This window comes from Castor canadensis, chromosome 6 (assembly GCF_047511655.1).
Source record: "Castor canadensis chromosome 6, mCasCan1.hap1v2, whole genome shotgun sequence".
Lineage (NCBI taxonomy): Eukaryota > Metazoa > Chordata > Mammalia > Rodentia > Castoridae > Castor > Castor canadensis.
Window position 1 is genome coordinate 132645621 of NC_133391.1, and position 15937 is coordinate 132661557.

Below are 15937 nucleotides of genomic sequence, written 5' to 3' on the forward strand. Positions count from 1 at the left end.
TGCAGATTGAAAAGATAAAATTCAAATACAGTTTTTACTTAACGAGTATTGTTTTACACCATAGTAAAGTCAAGAAATTGTAAGTCAGACTGTCATAATTTGAGGATGGTCTGTAGACATTAGTCAAACTACCTTTTAAAATAGCTTTATTGATTTATAAGTCACATACCATAAAATCTACCCATCCTAATTGTACAATGGATATGTTTTTATGAAAAAAATTATTTACCAACACAATCAAATTTTTTAATGTTTCCATTGTACTAAAAAGTTTGCTTTTGAGCCTTGTAGTCCATTTACACTGTTTTTTTTTTTGCAGTACTGGAACTTGAACTCAAGGCCTTTACCTTGAGCCACTTCACCAGCCCTATTTTTGTGAAGGGTTTTTTGAGATAGGGTCTTGTGGAACTATTTGCCCAGGTTGGCTTCAAACTGTGATCCTCCTGATCTCTGCCTCCTGAGAAGCTAGGATTACAGGCATGAGCCATGGGCGCCTGGTGAGTCCTTGTTTTCTCTGAAACTTTGTGAGCACAGTTTTTACTGTCTGCATTCTGGTCTTCTGAGTTCTCATGAGAATCACCCATTAAGTCTGCTTGCAACATCCTAGGCTTTTTCTAGCCTGATTCTTCAAACTCTTTCAAATTTCTCCTGCATACCAGTACATTTGCTTAAGAGCCAAGTTACCAGGTTTAATCACAGCAATGATCCCACTTGCTGGTGCCAATTTTCTGTATTAGTTACTTTTCTCATTGCTGTGACAAAGTACTTGAGAGAACAACCTACAGAAGGAAAGATTTATTTTGACACATGGTTTCAGAGGGTTCAGCACATGCTTGGGTTCATGTGCTTGGGCAGAACACCATGGTGATGGGAATATATCACAGAGAAGTTTTTTCACCTCATTGTGGACAGAAAGCAGAGAGGAAAAACAAGCAAGGACCAGATAGAACCTTCAAGGACAGGTCTACAATGACCTCCTTCCTCCACCTAGGTCCCAACTCCTAAAGTTTCCACTACCTCCCAAAATAGGGCCAGCAGCTGGGGACCACATGAGTCTGAAGGGGATGTTTCATATTCAAACCATCATGTACACATTTTGTGTATAATACTAAGAGTTTAATGATTCTTGATTCCATTTTGAGAAGGGTTTGTGTGTGTGTGTGTGTGTGCGCGCGTGTGCGCTTTAAGTTATAATTGTTTGGATTGTGTAGAAATACACTTGGTTTTTATTTTGACCTTGTGTCCTGCTAACTTAAGCCATTTATTAATTGGAGTAACTTGTATTGATTCCTCAAGGTTTTCTATATTCCTATTCACCGTGTCTGTGAGTAAAGAGAATTATAGTGATTCTTTTTCTTCCATGTTGCCTTTTATTTCTTTTTCTTGCCTTATACAGGCTAAGACCTCAATTCAAAGTTGAAAGAAGTGATGGCAGCAGACATGCTTGCAGAGAATCATTCTCTGCACTACATTGCAGATCCAAAAAATAGTGTCATACTCTTGATGTTTAAATAAATTAACAGAAGAAATTAAGTGAAGATATCTAGTGAGTCTTGGTGAAGAGTTTGCAGATACAGAAAAATATGGGATGGGAGTTCCAGAATGCAGATACGAGGACTCGAGAGTCAAGTTACTGTCTGGTGTCTGAACCTGCAGGAATTCTGTTTTTTGTTTTTTTTATTGTGCTGGGGGTGCATTGTGGCACTTACAAAAGTTCTTACAATATATCAAACATATCATAGTTGAATTCACTCCCTCCATCATTCTCCTTTATCCCCTCCCCCATTCCTGGAATAGTTTCAACAGGTCTCATTTTTCCATTTACATACAAGTGTATACAGTATTTGCACCATATTCACCCTCCCACACCCCTTCCCCATATCCTCCCCCATCCCACTGGTACCAGCCCCTCCAGACAGGACTTGTTCTGCCCTCCTGTTCTCCAATTTTGTAAAAAAACAAACAAAACAAAACAACACATTTTTGTTTGTTGAAGATAACTACACAGGGAGTTTCCTTGTGACATTTCCATGTGTATATGTGTTACAACCCAAATTGGTTTATCTCCTCTATTTTCCTTCTTTCTTCCTTAGTCCCCTTCTTACAGTGATTTCAACAGGTTTAAACATTCTGTATTCATTTCTGTATAGGAAGTACATCAACATCATCATCACCTTCTTAACTTCCTTCTTTTACTGTCCCTCTCTCATATGTGACTTTCCCTTAGTGTGACCTGTTTTTCATAATATTGCTATACTTGTATTGGGTCTGCATTCCATATATGAGAGAAAACATGCACCCTTTGGTTTTCTGAACCTGACTAACTTCACTTAAGATGATGTACTCCAGTTCCATCCATAAAATTTCATTCTTCTTTATGGCTGGATGAAATTCCATTGTATATAAATATCACATTTTCTTAATCCATTCATCATCTTGGCTGTTTCCATAGCTTAGCTATTGTGAATAGTGCTGCAATAAATGTGGGTCTGCAGGTAGAAGGAGTTTCTTAACCATTGTTCTACCTGAAGTCTTCTAGATCGGTTTGTCTGAAAATGTCTTTATTTTGAATTCATTTTTCGAGAGAAGTTTTAGTGGGTATAAAATTCTTCTTGAGTTTGGGAAGTCCAGGGTCAAGGGAGCTGACATTTGGTGAGGGCCTTGTGACTGTGCCATAATACTATGAAAGGCGTCACAGTGGGGAGGAGGAGCATGGGGTTGGGAGAGAGATAAAGGAGAGAGAGAGAGATGGGGCCAGTTTCATCCTTTGTAAGGAAGCCACTCCTGTGATGACATTATTTCAGTGACGAGGACAGAGCCCTTATGATCTAATCACCTCTGAAAGGCCTCATTTCTCAACAGCATTGCATTGGAGACATGAACCTTGAGGGTTCATCGGGCATAGCAGAGTAGAATGCTTAAGTCACATGGTGGATGTATGTTTGACTTTTTAAGAAAGTGTATAGAAAGTTTGAGTTGTTCTATATGATTGCCAATGTGTGTGGCCAATTTTTTTTTTTGGGCTATACTGAGGCTTGAACTCTGTTTGTTAGGAAGGCACTCTACCACTTGTGCCGCTCTGCCAGCCCTTTTTTGTGTTGGCTATTTTTGAAATAGAAGCTCAATCCTGATCTCTGCCTCCTGAGTAGCTAGGATTACAGGCGAGAGCCACTGGCACGTGGCTTAATCTTTTTAATTGTAGCATTTTAATAGGAATATAGTATTTAATTTGCATTTTGCTGATGACTGTGATATTGATCATCTTTTCAATATGCGTATTTGCCATTTTTATGTCTTATTCATTCTTATAAGATTCCAATCTGTGGCTTATCTTTTAATTCTCTTAACGGTACCTTTTGAGGAACAGATGTTTCAAATTTTGATTAAAATTTTTTGAACTTTATTCTTTTAGTTTGTGCTTTTTGTTCCTATTTAAGAATTTTTTCGGGTTTTTTTTTTTTTTTTTTTGCCTAAATTAAGGTCAAAAAGATTTTTTCCTGTTATATTTCTAGAAGTTTTATAGCTTTATGAGTTGTTTGGATATTTGTACTAATGTGGGAATTTTGCTTCTGTAGGTCTGTATATGAAAAAGAGTAGGAAGGAAAAAAGTATGTTTCTGTGTCCCTCAAAGCCAATCCTACTCTTACCTTTTGGATTGTAAGTGTTACAATGTCTCTTGATTTCCTAAAGCCTATAAAGTAACTTGGTAAAGGAGATAGCATTGGAAACATGTTCAATTTGTGAAAAAAATTGAAAGAACTTTTATATGTGTATATTCTTGACTAAAATTAATTTTAGCCATATATCTTTTAAAAACCCTTCATTTATTGTTGTCTTTTTAAAGATTAATACATGGCTGTGCATTATAGGGAACAAAGCATGTAATGTGTTACTTATTGTTTACTTAGAACCAAGGAAGGGTGGTTATTTCCAGTGATCAGAGACTAGTCTGGGAGTTTCATCTCCTCACTCCTGGCATAAATATATCCAAACCTTTGCAGTGCTGACTGTATTTACTTTTAGCCTTTGAGCATTCTTGTAACATGGGCATGGAGAGTAGTGCTGTCCCACTTTAATGAATGAAGCACCTTGAGCACAGTGAAGATTAGTTTCTTGATTTTGATCCCAAAAACCATGACATGGAGGTGGGGCCTCAACCTCAGGACTTTGGTTCTCAGTTTGTACTTATCTACCAAACTGTGCTTGTGTCTCTAATGATCTCTCTTTCCTGGATCAGCTACCATAACACAGATGGGAACACTAATGTTTTTTCAGCCAAGGAATTTAAGAATGTAAGAATGTCATTACGGTGATTAGGGTTGCCCAAATTCTAGAAAATGTCATCATGTGTTTTTTTTTTTTTTTTTTTTTTTAAGACTAGGTCTCACTATGTAACCCTAACTATCCCCAAACTTGTGATCCTTCTGTCTCAGCCTAGTGCTGGAGTTACAGCTGTGTACCACCACATTAGGTATGATTATTAAAGGACACAAGTTCTCCACACAGTTCTTGTTTCTCTCATTCAGACACATAAATCTTAGCTCAGAATTTTCTTGTGATAATATTTCTTATTGGTGATATTTTTGCCTTTTTTCCCCCATAAGTGATTATGTGAAATAATATAATTTATGTTAAATCGTATAAAATTATTTTTCACCCTTAAGTGTCATACTGTCACTGTCTCTTCCTAGTGTATAAAAACTGGCAGACATATATAGTTACTCTGATTGCACTCTTCATCTAATTCGTTTAGGCCTCTTCTCCACTAGCCTTTGAAGTTTCTTCAGTACATACAAAATTGTAGTCTGGGGAGGTAGCTCAGTGTAGAGCCCTTGCCTAGCATGCATGGGGCCCTGGGTTCCTGTATAAGAGCTGAGAAAGCAATACCTTAAAGGCAATGTGAACATCTGTGTAGTTCAAATGCAGAGGTGTGTACATTAAATCATTAATATTTATAGTTTTCAATGAGAAGATCCCTTGTTAAGTTTTGGGATTCTGAAGCAAGGAAAAAGGAACATCAAATGTAGAAGTGGAAGTTTAGGAAAATGTGATTTCCATCAGCATTTCCAGAGTGAGTCAGTTGTTGCCACTCTCAGAGCTGTGTCACAGTGGTCCATAGCTGTGGCTTTGCTTGCTCTTCTGTTGTGGAATATAGTTTGGTTGGATACACTTTCCTCTTCCTTTTCTCTTCAATTTTAAAATTTAGGAAGCCAAAAAATGTAAAAACACTTCAGTCTACACATTACCTATAGGTCAGTATCATCATGTAATCTGCTCTTTTATTTCCTCCATAGCCTGTTCCCATATAAGTTTTTAATTATAAAATTATAATGCTTGCCATTGGAGAGAAGGAACATAGGCATCTGAAATGAGTCACTTTTTGTAGACTGTATAAATGAGTCAGAGTTATATGTTAGCATGAGAATATCCTACAATTTTGGTTTTGATTTTTTTCCCCATTCATTCTCTTCCTTTCTCCCCCCACCTCCCTTTCTTGCATGTGTGTGCACTCTTGTGCTGTATCTGCCACTTCATACCACAGGACTTTTACTAGTCTTCAACTGTGATAGCCTTCAGGTCCTAGACATAGAACTGAGAACATAAATGGACCTTAATGGAATACTTAGTGTTATGTCTAGATATTTCTGTTCACTGTTTGAAATTAATACTTGAGACTGTGATGGATTAAAGGGGGGCTGTTGTTGCGGCATTAGGACATGTAGTTATTAAGTGTGCATTGCTTATGCCAATGAGGATATCATTACTCTCAGTTGATTTGGGGTCCCCCAAAGCAAAAAAGTAATGAACTTATAGTTCAGAACTGTAGCTCCTATACAAGTCAAAATTCTCAAATTTTACTGGCTCCTTAGGATCATCTGGTAGACTTTTTTTTTCCTTTTATTCATATGTGCATACAATGTTTGGGTCATTTCTCCCCCACTTCCCGCCCCTTCTCCACCCCCCCCCAACTCCCTCCCTTTTTCCCTTTACCCCCTCGCTACCAGGCAGAAACTATTTTGCCCTTATCTCTAATTTTGTTGAAGAGAGAGTATAAGCAATAATAGGAAGGACCAAGGGTTTTTGCTAGTTGAGATAAGGATAGCTATACAGATTTTTGAGCCACATTCTTCAAGTGTGGATGCAGACAGTTTGGGAGAATTTGTGTTAAAACAAGTTTTCAGATGTGACTGTTGGTATCAGGACCACACTTTGAGAATCACTGCTTTAGATCACCTAGATTATGGGAACAGAACTTTGTATGACATCTGTCTCATATATAAGGGGTGGGGGTCAAGGATATGCAACTTTGGGGTTAGATATTAGGGGGTTTGGAGTACTCTAAGGAGATGAAGTGCATGAAGGGAAAGACCAAAGTGTGGATACCAGTTGGAAGAAGTTGGTGCTCATTCAGGTGCAAGGTAAGGGAGGGCTAAACCAAGACAACAAAACAGAGCATATATAGAACTCAGCAGCTTGCATTTGGGGAGCAGGGCAATGGCAGGAAAGCAGTGCCCCTCAGTCTTCAGGGAATATACAGGTAGGAAACCAGGCACAGCTCATGAGGAGTGCAGAAATTTGCAAACAGCCTTGCCTGGACCAACTTAAGTCACTGAGTAGTAGCTTCCTGATCACTGGTGCGTGGATTTTGACCAGAGTTCCTGTGATGCTGTTCTCCATTGAACAAGCAGGCAGAAAAGCTTTGATTGCTATGGAATTCTTCATGCTATTCTTTTTGAAGGCTGAGGTTTGAGAAGACAATAGCTAAACATTAATAAGATGACTGTCCTTATATATGTAATAAATTTACGATATACACTGTGGAGAGTGAGATTATAGGACTGAGTAGCATTTTTCTTTTCTGTTTGTGTTATAGTAACCATTTGGTATGCAGTCTATTGCAGCTGCAGTGTTTTGCTTCTGCAGTAATGTCTTAGAAACTTATAAACAGGACAGTTTTCAAGATTCGGTTTATTGAAGGACAGAAATACTTCTTTAAAAACTGAAGAAATCTTCACATAGACAGTGAATTTAGGCAGTACCCAAAATCTTTCTCCTTATTTGTTATTGTTTTGTGCCACTTACTTTTGCTTTGAGAATACTTTTAAAACTTAGGTTTTTAAAAATTTCTAACAGTGTATCTGCCACTTCATCATTATGGCTATATTTGTTCAACAAATCTGACTGCCTTTGACCACAATGTATAAAGAATTTGAGGGGATTTTATAACATTATTAAAAATGTTTGCCAGACTAATAGGATGATGCACTAAGCTGTGCTTATTTAAGCCCAGGATTTCCAAAAAAAGGGTGTCCATAGCAGCAAGTCAGACCTGACCTCCTCATGCTGCTGGGCTTTGGAGATAAGGTCCAGATCTCTAACTCTGTATGGGGAAAGTACATCAGCCGATAAGGTGTCAAATCAGATAACTTATCTCATATGGTGTGGTATAAGTTATTGGAGGATCACTGAAGAGATTCGATTTCAGATTAGCTTTAAAAAAGTATTGAGCACCTACTTAATGCTTGATAACTGCTCAGGATGTTAGGGATACAGATCAGTTAACATGTGATCTCACTTGGGGAGGATGGAAGTTTCTTGGTAATTTTTCTTTTGTTTTGCTGTACATTTTTTTTTAATACAGAGCATATCTTATGTAACTAACAAAGTACAGCAAAAGCTATTTAAAAAAATCTTGTTCCACTGTGGCCCAGCTTTGGGTGTAATGAGGAAGGTGGTTCAGTAGGAGACGATTTTAACATAAGGGGCTGGCTGCAGCCAGTGCATTCATAGAGTGCGGTAGGGCTCTTTCCCCCTCAGAGATGTGCCATAAGTTCAATCTTGAGTTTTTAGGAAAGATTTCTTGGAGGAATCAGTGACTGAATTGATTCTTGAATACTAATTATCAAAGAAAGGTGGGAAGCTTATTCTAGGCAAGAGGACAGATAAGAGCACAAATTGTGTGTTGGGCATTAATTGGTAGTTTGGTAGCAGATGGTGTGGGTCTGGAGAGATGGTTGGGCTTAGGGGGAGGTCTGTGACTCTGCTCAGCAGTTGTTCTCATGAAGGGTTTGAAACAAGGATAACATGCTCCTGTTTTGTTTTTATACTTGTAAAAAATACTCAGCTCCCATCTCCTTAGTTATAATCTGAATGTACTAAAATGGCCATCTAAAGATTTGTTGATAGACATTGTTGTCATTTTCTCTTAACAGCAGAGGAATTAGGATATGAAGGAACTACAACTTTTCTGCTGAGTACTTACTTAAGTGAGGTATTGTGATGCTCTGCTGGTCCTCCTGGTTATGTGAACTTCAGTGATGTCACCTCATCAAATCTGAAAGAAACAAGAGTGACCTGTCTGGCCAGCTTCCTGTTAAGCTCTAATAATTTGACAGTTGTTTGAGCCTTGGCTTTTTCTCTTGCCACTGATACTGCCTGCTTTGACCAAGGTCTGAATTTTCTATATTGGTATAATATTAAAGACACTTTTATTTCTCTCTTGATCCTCGTGACTGGGAGTTAGTAGTGATTTCCCGATCTGCAGAAGGTAGAAGTTAGCAGACCAGCTGCATGTGCTAGGAGAAGACTTTCATGGCCTTGTTGTCTTTGTGTGTGTGTGGCCTGGCGGGGAGGTGTGTGGCTAGAGTAGTAGTCTCAAGATCTTGCCTCTAGTGAGGCACACACAAAACTCTCTCTTTCTTTGTCTTAGTCTGTGGTCCCTTATTTTAACAGTGGTGGCCTTTCCATGTTTTGAAAAGATAGTCTTTGTTGCTTACATAGGAATATTTCACATATTTTTTTCTTATTGTTTGTCCCTTGTTTCCTTTTTAACTGTCTTAAGCAAAGTGGCTGGTGATTTAGTCTTTTTGTATGTCATGAATTTTTGCGTAAGGACAACCTCTCCTCCTGGCTGGTACATCTGTGTATTTTTTATACTTTCTCTCAGTGATCTTTGGCACAACCTACTTGCTCTTCATTTGGGGCTGAGAGTTGGGAAGCATTTCTTCCCAGTCATGTTATCTACAAGATGCATCCACTTCTACTTTCCTTTAACCTCACAATGCTCAGCAGCTTCCTATTTTCTAGACTCCTGACTTTTGCAGGATTTTTTCAAAAACAGAAGACACAGTGTCATCTGCTTTTAGTTATCAAATGGTTCACTAAATCAAGAGTTTAAAATACCCTACATATATATCAGCTGTGCCCTTTTTTTTTTTTCATTTCCCTTGGTCCTGCAAGTTCCTCTCCTTTAAGCTGCATGATCCGATATCTGTAGATACTATTTGTTATGCAATTTATAGATGTTAGTGGTTATAAAATGGTAATTGATGAATTAATATTAATGAATAAAATAGGATAGTCACTTCCAGGTTATTTCAGATTGGCCTGTAACTTTCTATGTGTAATGTGGGATGGTTAAAATTGACCCTACCTAATACAGTAGCTTCAAGTGGAAGTAAAATCACTGTATAAATAATAAAAGTAAGGACTATATGATATGATTTTTGCTGCTAATGAAATAATTTTTCAGTCACTGGGTGGTTCAAGGAATGAGTTTATATTATTTTTTGTTGTACTATATTTAAATTAATTTTGGTTGGGAGCATTTTCTATTCCTTTGTCATTTATTATATTCATCTTTGTACCATTTGGGAGAGAGACACCTTGAGGTTCATGTATTTCTAGATATTTCTAAAATCTGATTGTCCCGTCCTGCAGGACACATCAGCGTGGGTAGCGAACCTAGAAGGGGAAGAATGAAGGGACAAGAGACACGAAGGAGACAGCAAGACAGGAGTTCTGATCAAGCTGCAAAATTTTATTGTTCACACAGGGGTATTTATGTGCTGAGGGAGTGAGGGGTATGACGAGGTGCAGGCTGGTTGGCTGGTTCTGCTATAGGACTTCTGATAGGGTGCACATTCGCGCCGGCGGCAAGGTAAACTCCCGGAAGAGAAGCGGGGACGGCGCCATCTTGTGCTGGAGATGGAGAAGTTGGGACAAACAACCGCAAAATGTTCCAGGGCAAGGTCAAGACAGAATGGCTCACAAAGGGAGCCTTGTCTCCGACATCTGATCTCTTAAAAAACTTCCCTTTTCAAACATTAAGTGTTAAAATATCATGATTATGAGCTCTGTTCCTTACAATAACATCAGAGTTAATTTACTACATTTCAAGAGTATTGCATAAATGAAGGAAAATGCCTCCTACTTCAATTTGACTTCCTTTTTAATTATGTGTATATATTTTTACTGGAAATGCAAATTGCATTACCTAAAACTACATACAAATGTCATCATTTCACTGAGAAACGGGAGAACAGCTTTCTAGGGCCTGAGTCACTGCAGGGTAACTGTTGGTCAGGAAGAGAGGTATGTATACATATATTCTCCCTGTAATAAGAAGTTATGTTTCCACTATTATTAGAATATAATGGGAAAGGTTTGTTAATCCCCATTGATGTCTTTCCCCAGAACATGTGTTAATAGTTTGTGTCTGTTCCATCATTTCATATGTATTTTTTTAATGAATGTGAAATGCATATTTTTATGTGATTTAGATAAATAGCATATTTATCTTTTCAGATATCTTGGGTAATTTCCTGTATCAGTTTACACAGAACTACTTAATCCGTTTTAACAATGTACAGTATTCAGAATGGTGCTAGAACCCACCTTGAGTCCTTGAGTTGTCAGCAGTGTGGCAACTCACCTCTGTTCATGTGGTGTGTGCACCTCTCTAGGATGGAGGTATTGAAGTATAATTCTAGGTCAAGAAATATGTATGTTTTCCATGTCGGTAGAATTGCCAAACTGTCCGCTTGAAAAAATGTGTAATCATCACCTACTTGAGTCCTCAGATATCATAGCTGTGGATTTTTGTAGATAACAACCTGATACCTAACACTGGACCGTTTAGCGAAGTAGTTGATTGTAAACATCCTTGAAATAAAGTAGGGCTGATACTTGGGAGGAGTTTATGTTCGTTCATTGAGGAGGTCATTGCTCACATGTCCATCTGTATAGGACGTTTTCAACTTTTTTACAGTATCAGTCAATGTTTAAAAGTTATCACAGGAGAAATTTATCTTCTATTAATGTGTGATGTATAAACCTTATAATCAGGAAGTAACATTTAAAGAAAATGTCTCATGTTGCAGTTTGACTTCCTTTTATTTTGCCTTTAAAGTATACAAAGGACAAATTGGTCTTGTCTTCAAATGATTATTTACACATTAACAGCATCTAATTTTTCATAGATGATCTAATTCCTTCACATACTTACTTCACATGTTTTGCCACATCTAAATCATAATTTCTGTTCTTTTGGATGGGCACTCCCTTCCTGGAGATGGTAGAGTTTCGGTTCCCTGTGGGTTTGTCTGCCGTTCACAGGAGTGAAATCATGGTGTGGGAAAGTTGGGAAAAACCAGATTTGAGCCTGAAAGAGACAGGGCTCAGGTGCTCTTGCGAGCAATGAGAATTTTTGTGGGGAATGTCAATACTGTGTCTTCAGCATCCTGACACTCAATAACTTGTAGCAATTTATGTCATTTGATAACCTTTTTGCCTTGGATGGCTTTAGTAATCAATTTCAGGATGGTTTTTAGTGGGGAAAGGACATTAATGTGTAGCAGAACCAACTTCACCATATTCTGGGAGTTGGTGGAATAGTAATATCTAGAAACATTTGTGGGCATTGGCCACTATATAATTAAAAACAAATTGCTTTGCCAAACAATTGTGTCTTCTAGTAAAGTGATGGGTTTTAGATGGCATTTCATTACTTTAAAGTCTCATTTTAAAACAGCCAGCTTCTATTTCTGGCAATATACAGCGTCAGCAATGCATTCTGATATAGTTCCAACTAAACATTTATATGTATTATGTCAAGTATATATATATATATATGTGTATACACACACACACACACACACACACACACACACACACACACAAAGTACTGGGCCTGGTGGGACACACCTATAGTCCTAACTATTTGGGATGCTGAGATGGGAAGATCACTTGAGTTTAGAAGTTTGTCAGCAGCCTGAGCAACAAAGTGAGACCCCATGTCAGAAAACAATAGCAACAACTACATCCATCTGTGTATCTTTGCATACAAACATACATACACACATAGCTAGTTATACAACTATCTAAAACATATGTTTTCAATAGCTTAGTTGGTAAGAGAGTAAAGGATTTTTTCTAAGTCCAAAGGTAGTTAATGTTTCAGATCCAATATGTACCCTAAAAGTAACTGCCAGCTCCTGGAAACCTAGAGCCCAATGTGGCAGGCTGTGACCATGGGGCAGAGGAGAGTAGGAAAACAGGTAGGAGGCACACGGACCATGTAAGTACTCCCATTGGGAACTATTGAGAAGAATTATTACCACAAGGCCCACTCTCTGGAGTAGGGCTGAATTCATGCTATGTCTATGGTTTAAAAAAGGAGAGGCCAGAGTTCAGAGTGGACTGATAGTGCACACAGCCGAAGTGAACACAGATCTCCTCTAGAAGAATGCTTTTTAAATCAAGGTTGGCAATTCCCCACAGATAGAATCCCAAAGACATGAGCTCACATTCTAAGTGAGAGTCAGCAAATACAAGTTGACTAACTCTCAAAGACTGCAGATAGTAGAATTACTATGTAGAATGTACTGTATAGAGTTAAATAAGAGGAGATTGAAAATACAGTACTGGTTGAAGTGAATCAAAATTGTCCAAACAGACTTGAAAGGAGCTAAATGGGTCTATAAATGATACATATTTTCTAATTTGAAATTTTAAATGTAAAAGATTAAGAGGATAAGATACAGTGAAAGGGAGGACTAAAATGGAAGACAGACCTTAAGAGACCAAATTTAGAAATACAGAAGAAAGGATAAGATGGGGTCGAGGGGGGGGGTGTCGGTAAGGATGAAAATGTTTCTTACGTGGTCAGTCAGAATCTCACAAAAAGGAGGACAGAGGATGGATAGTATTTAAAGGTCATTCCAAACTTTGGGAAGTATATAAACCCACAAATACAGGAAGTCAGCAAATAGAAGCCAGGTAAGTAAAAGGTTTCTACTGGATTCAAAATAGAAAAACTGCAGAGTATCGAAGATTTGGGGAAAGGGAAAGCAATCAAAGAGAAAAAAACAGATAATCCATATACACACACACACATACACACACATATACACATATACACAAATTTTTTTGAGACAGGGCCTTGCTATATAGTCCAGGCTGGCCTTGAACTCGCAGCACTCCTGCCTCAGCCTCCTGAGTGCTGGATTACAGGTGTGTGCCACTGTACCTGTAAGAGCAAAAGTAGAAGCCATAGATAGTGCATGATATTTTCAAAGTGATGAGTAAAAATCATCAACCTAGAATTCTGTACTTAGGAAAACTTTTGCTCAAGATTAAATGTAAAATAAAGATACTTCCCAACCAAAAGACAAGCAAAACGTGCAACTGTTCAGTGCTTTTTAACTTTGGAGAATGGAGGGGAGGGAAGGAAGAAAGTCTGGTGAGGGAAGGGCAAAGGGATGGTTAGCTGGATCGCTAACTCCTTATGAGCCCCAAATACTAAGTCAAGAAGTGTTTTATATTAGTTGATTTCTGGTGACTGATCAAGGCTGGATTTGATTGTCTTTAAGTTTATAAGGACAAATATGGATTAGACACTGGCATTCAGAGAGGAAGGATGCTGAAGCAAGGAGTGGCAATCATCCTGGGGTGGGTGTGGGTGGATGGCTGTGGACTCCCTGAAAGCTGTAATCTTGAGTTTAATCACCTTTCCTAGGAGAAAGGGGTGTCCCAACTGACACATGTAAGGTAAAGAAATCTGTAAGTTGACATTTATAATAGAAGCCCATTCATAGTAAGTTACAAAGTCAAGACTGACGCACTTGCTGTTTCCTGGTTGCTTACTGTTGATAACAGACAGTTATAACAGTGGAGGTCACTATGATGAAAACAGTTTGCAGTTGGACTTTTATTAAACTACCCATACAAGTATTTAGTTCATTTGTGAATTGTGGATAAGATACCTGTGGGAGCTTATGTTCCAGAGACTCCAGATGGACTGGGGCATGGCTCAAGTGGTAGAGCACCTGCCCAGCAAGCAGTGAGTTTAATCCCCCCTTTTACTCCCCCAAACTCCAATAGCGTTAGATTTGTGTGGAATAGCAGTAATTTGAATTTATATTTTTGTGCTTTATTCTGTTAATTTTCTTTTTAATAGAAGCAATTCATATTACCATGATCTGTTTTGATAAGTTACTGTAGGTAAAGACTTAGAAACTGAGATGAAATAGTTACCCCCTTGATTTTCAATCCCTGTCTATTGAAGTCATAGGCACCTTCTTTTCTGATTCTGTACTGAATAAAAATATGTTTATGTATTTACAATGAAAAGATTGAAGTGATTTTGTTTTAATCTAATGAAATCACTCTGTGGCAGATTGAGAGCTGTTTAAAACTATTACCTGAGTTTACAGTTTATGATCTTATGGTACACGGTATGTAAGATGTAGTGAAACGAAATGGCTTGCTTTAAGAATATTTCTATGCTCATGGTTCTGTTGGCTTGATTTGTTTTAACAGTCCCTGAAATTGGCTCTTAATTTGTAGGTTCTTCAGAATAATTTACTGAAGCTAACTGTGAAGTGTAGAGAACGCTGCTCTAATTATCTGATTGAAAATAAGGATTTGTGTTGAGTCATTCTCTGTGGCCAAACACAGATTAAAGCCAGAATTAATTCCTGGGTAGTTAGGAAACTAGAAGATTCTCTTTCTTAGGAATGTATCTGATTACAAAAAAGATGATTTAAAAAGTCAGCATATTTAAATAATCTTTACTCTCTCACCTACCCTCAGTTGCTACTTATATACATGACTTTTTTTTTTTTTTTTTAGGAGTTGTTTCTCTTCTCTGAATCCAGGAACCAATATTGACTGCTTTGAATAAGGCAGGGTATAATAAGTACAATCAATACCTCTGTTTCTGTTCTTGTGTGGGGAAAGCAGTCAGGAGAAACATTCCAGTGATTTACATGAGTGAGTGCTTCCCACACACTCTCACCACACTAACGTTCTCGCCTCTTCCACAGTAGTGGCCCATTCTGTGTAAGCAGAACTTGGATAGTGAGCTTTATTTTTCCTTCTCAGAAGTGCTGTAAAATTCAGTTTTGCAATTACTCTGTCATTTTTAGGTGAGAAGATGATACTCAGTTTATGGCTTATACTATTGAGAAGAGCACAAGTGAAAATTGAATGTCAAACAAAAGTACTTGATCTGGTGGGAAAGACAAGACACATGGGCATTTAAAACAAAATACTAATACAATGGAAAAAGATGATCAAGTTTTGAGTGTTTCGAAGGAGGTTATTATGTTATTCAGGGGCAAATCTTGCTAGTAGAAAATAAAACTTAAGTCATGGTCACATGAGCTTTTATGGAATAGTTAAGGCCATTTATGCCAGTTATGGCTTGTCAAGTTTTAGCCCTCTGACATCTGTAGAAATGCTTGGCAAGTTTGTTCATGACTCATCTCCCATCCTGAGAGTTTCAGTAAAATGAGTGTGTAGGCATCCGACCTTAGACGCTCCTTGGACTCCTTAAAGTTCCTGTGATAACTGGCCTCACCCCATCCTTCTAACTCCTAAGGTGAAAGAGCTGTGTGCTCTCTGAAGCCAAGATTTCTGCAATGAAGAGCAGTCTAGGCCTGGGGTGTGACTCAATGGTAGTGCGCTTTTCAAGCCTGTGCAAGGCCCTGGATTGATCCCTTAGCTCCAAGGGGGACAGCAGTAGAGTAATGGTCTCCTAGGAGAAAAAAAAATGATATTTCTCTTCTTTCTTTTCTAGATTGTCCTTCTACTCAGGCCACTCTTCGTTCTCCATGTATTGCATGCTGTTCGTGGCAGTAAGTACTTTGTGTTC

General features: G+C 38.1%; 1 protein-coding gene across 9 annotated transcripts in view; it reads left to right on the plus strand.

Moving 5' to 3' along the window:
- Plpp1 (phospholipid phosphatase 1) overlaps nt 1-15937 on the plus strand; it is a 98294-nt gene that overhangs the window by 66194 nt on the left and 16163 nt on the right. For all 9 annotated transcript variants that reach the window (XM_074077494.1, XM_020171959.2, XM_074077493.1 and 6 more), the window contains one exon: nt 15863-15920. In XM_074077494.1, the coding sequence (XP_073933595.1) occupies nt 15863-15920 (58 nt within the window). The remainder of the gene's footprint in view (nt 1-15862; nt 15921-15937) is intronic.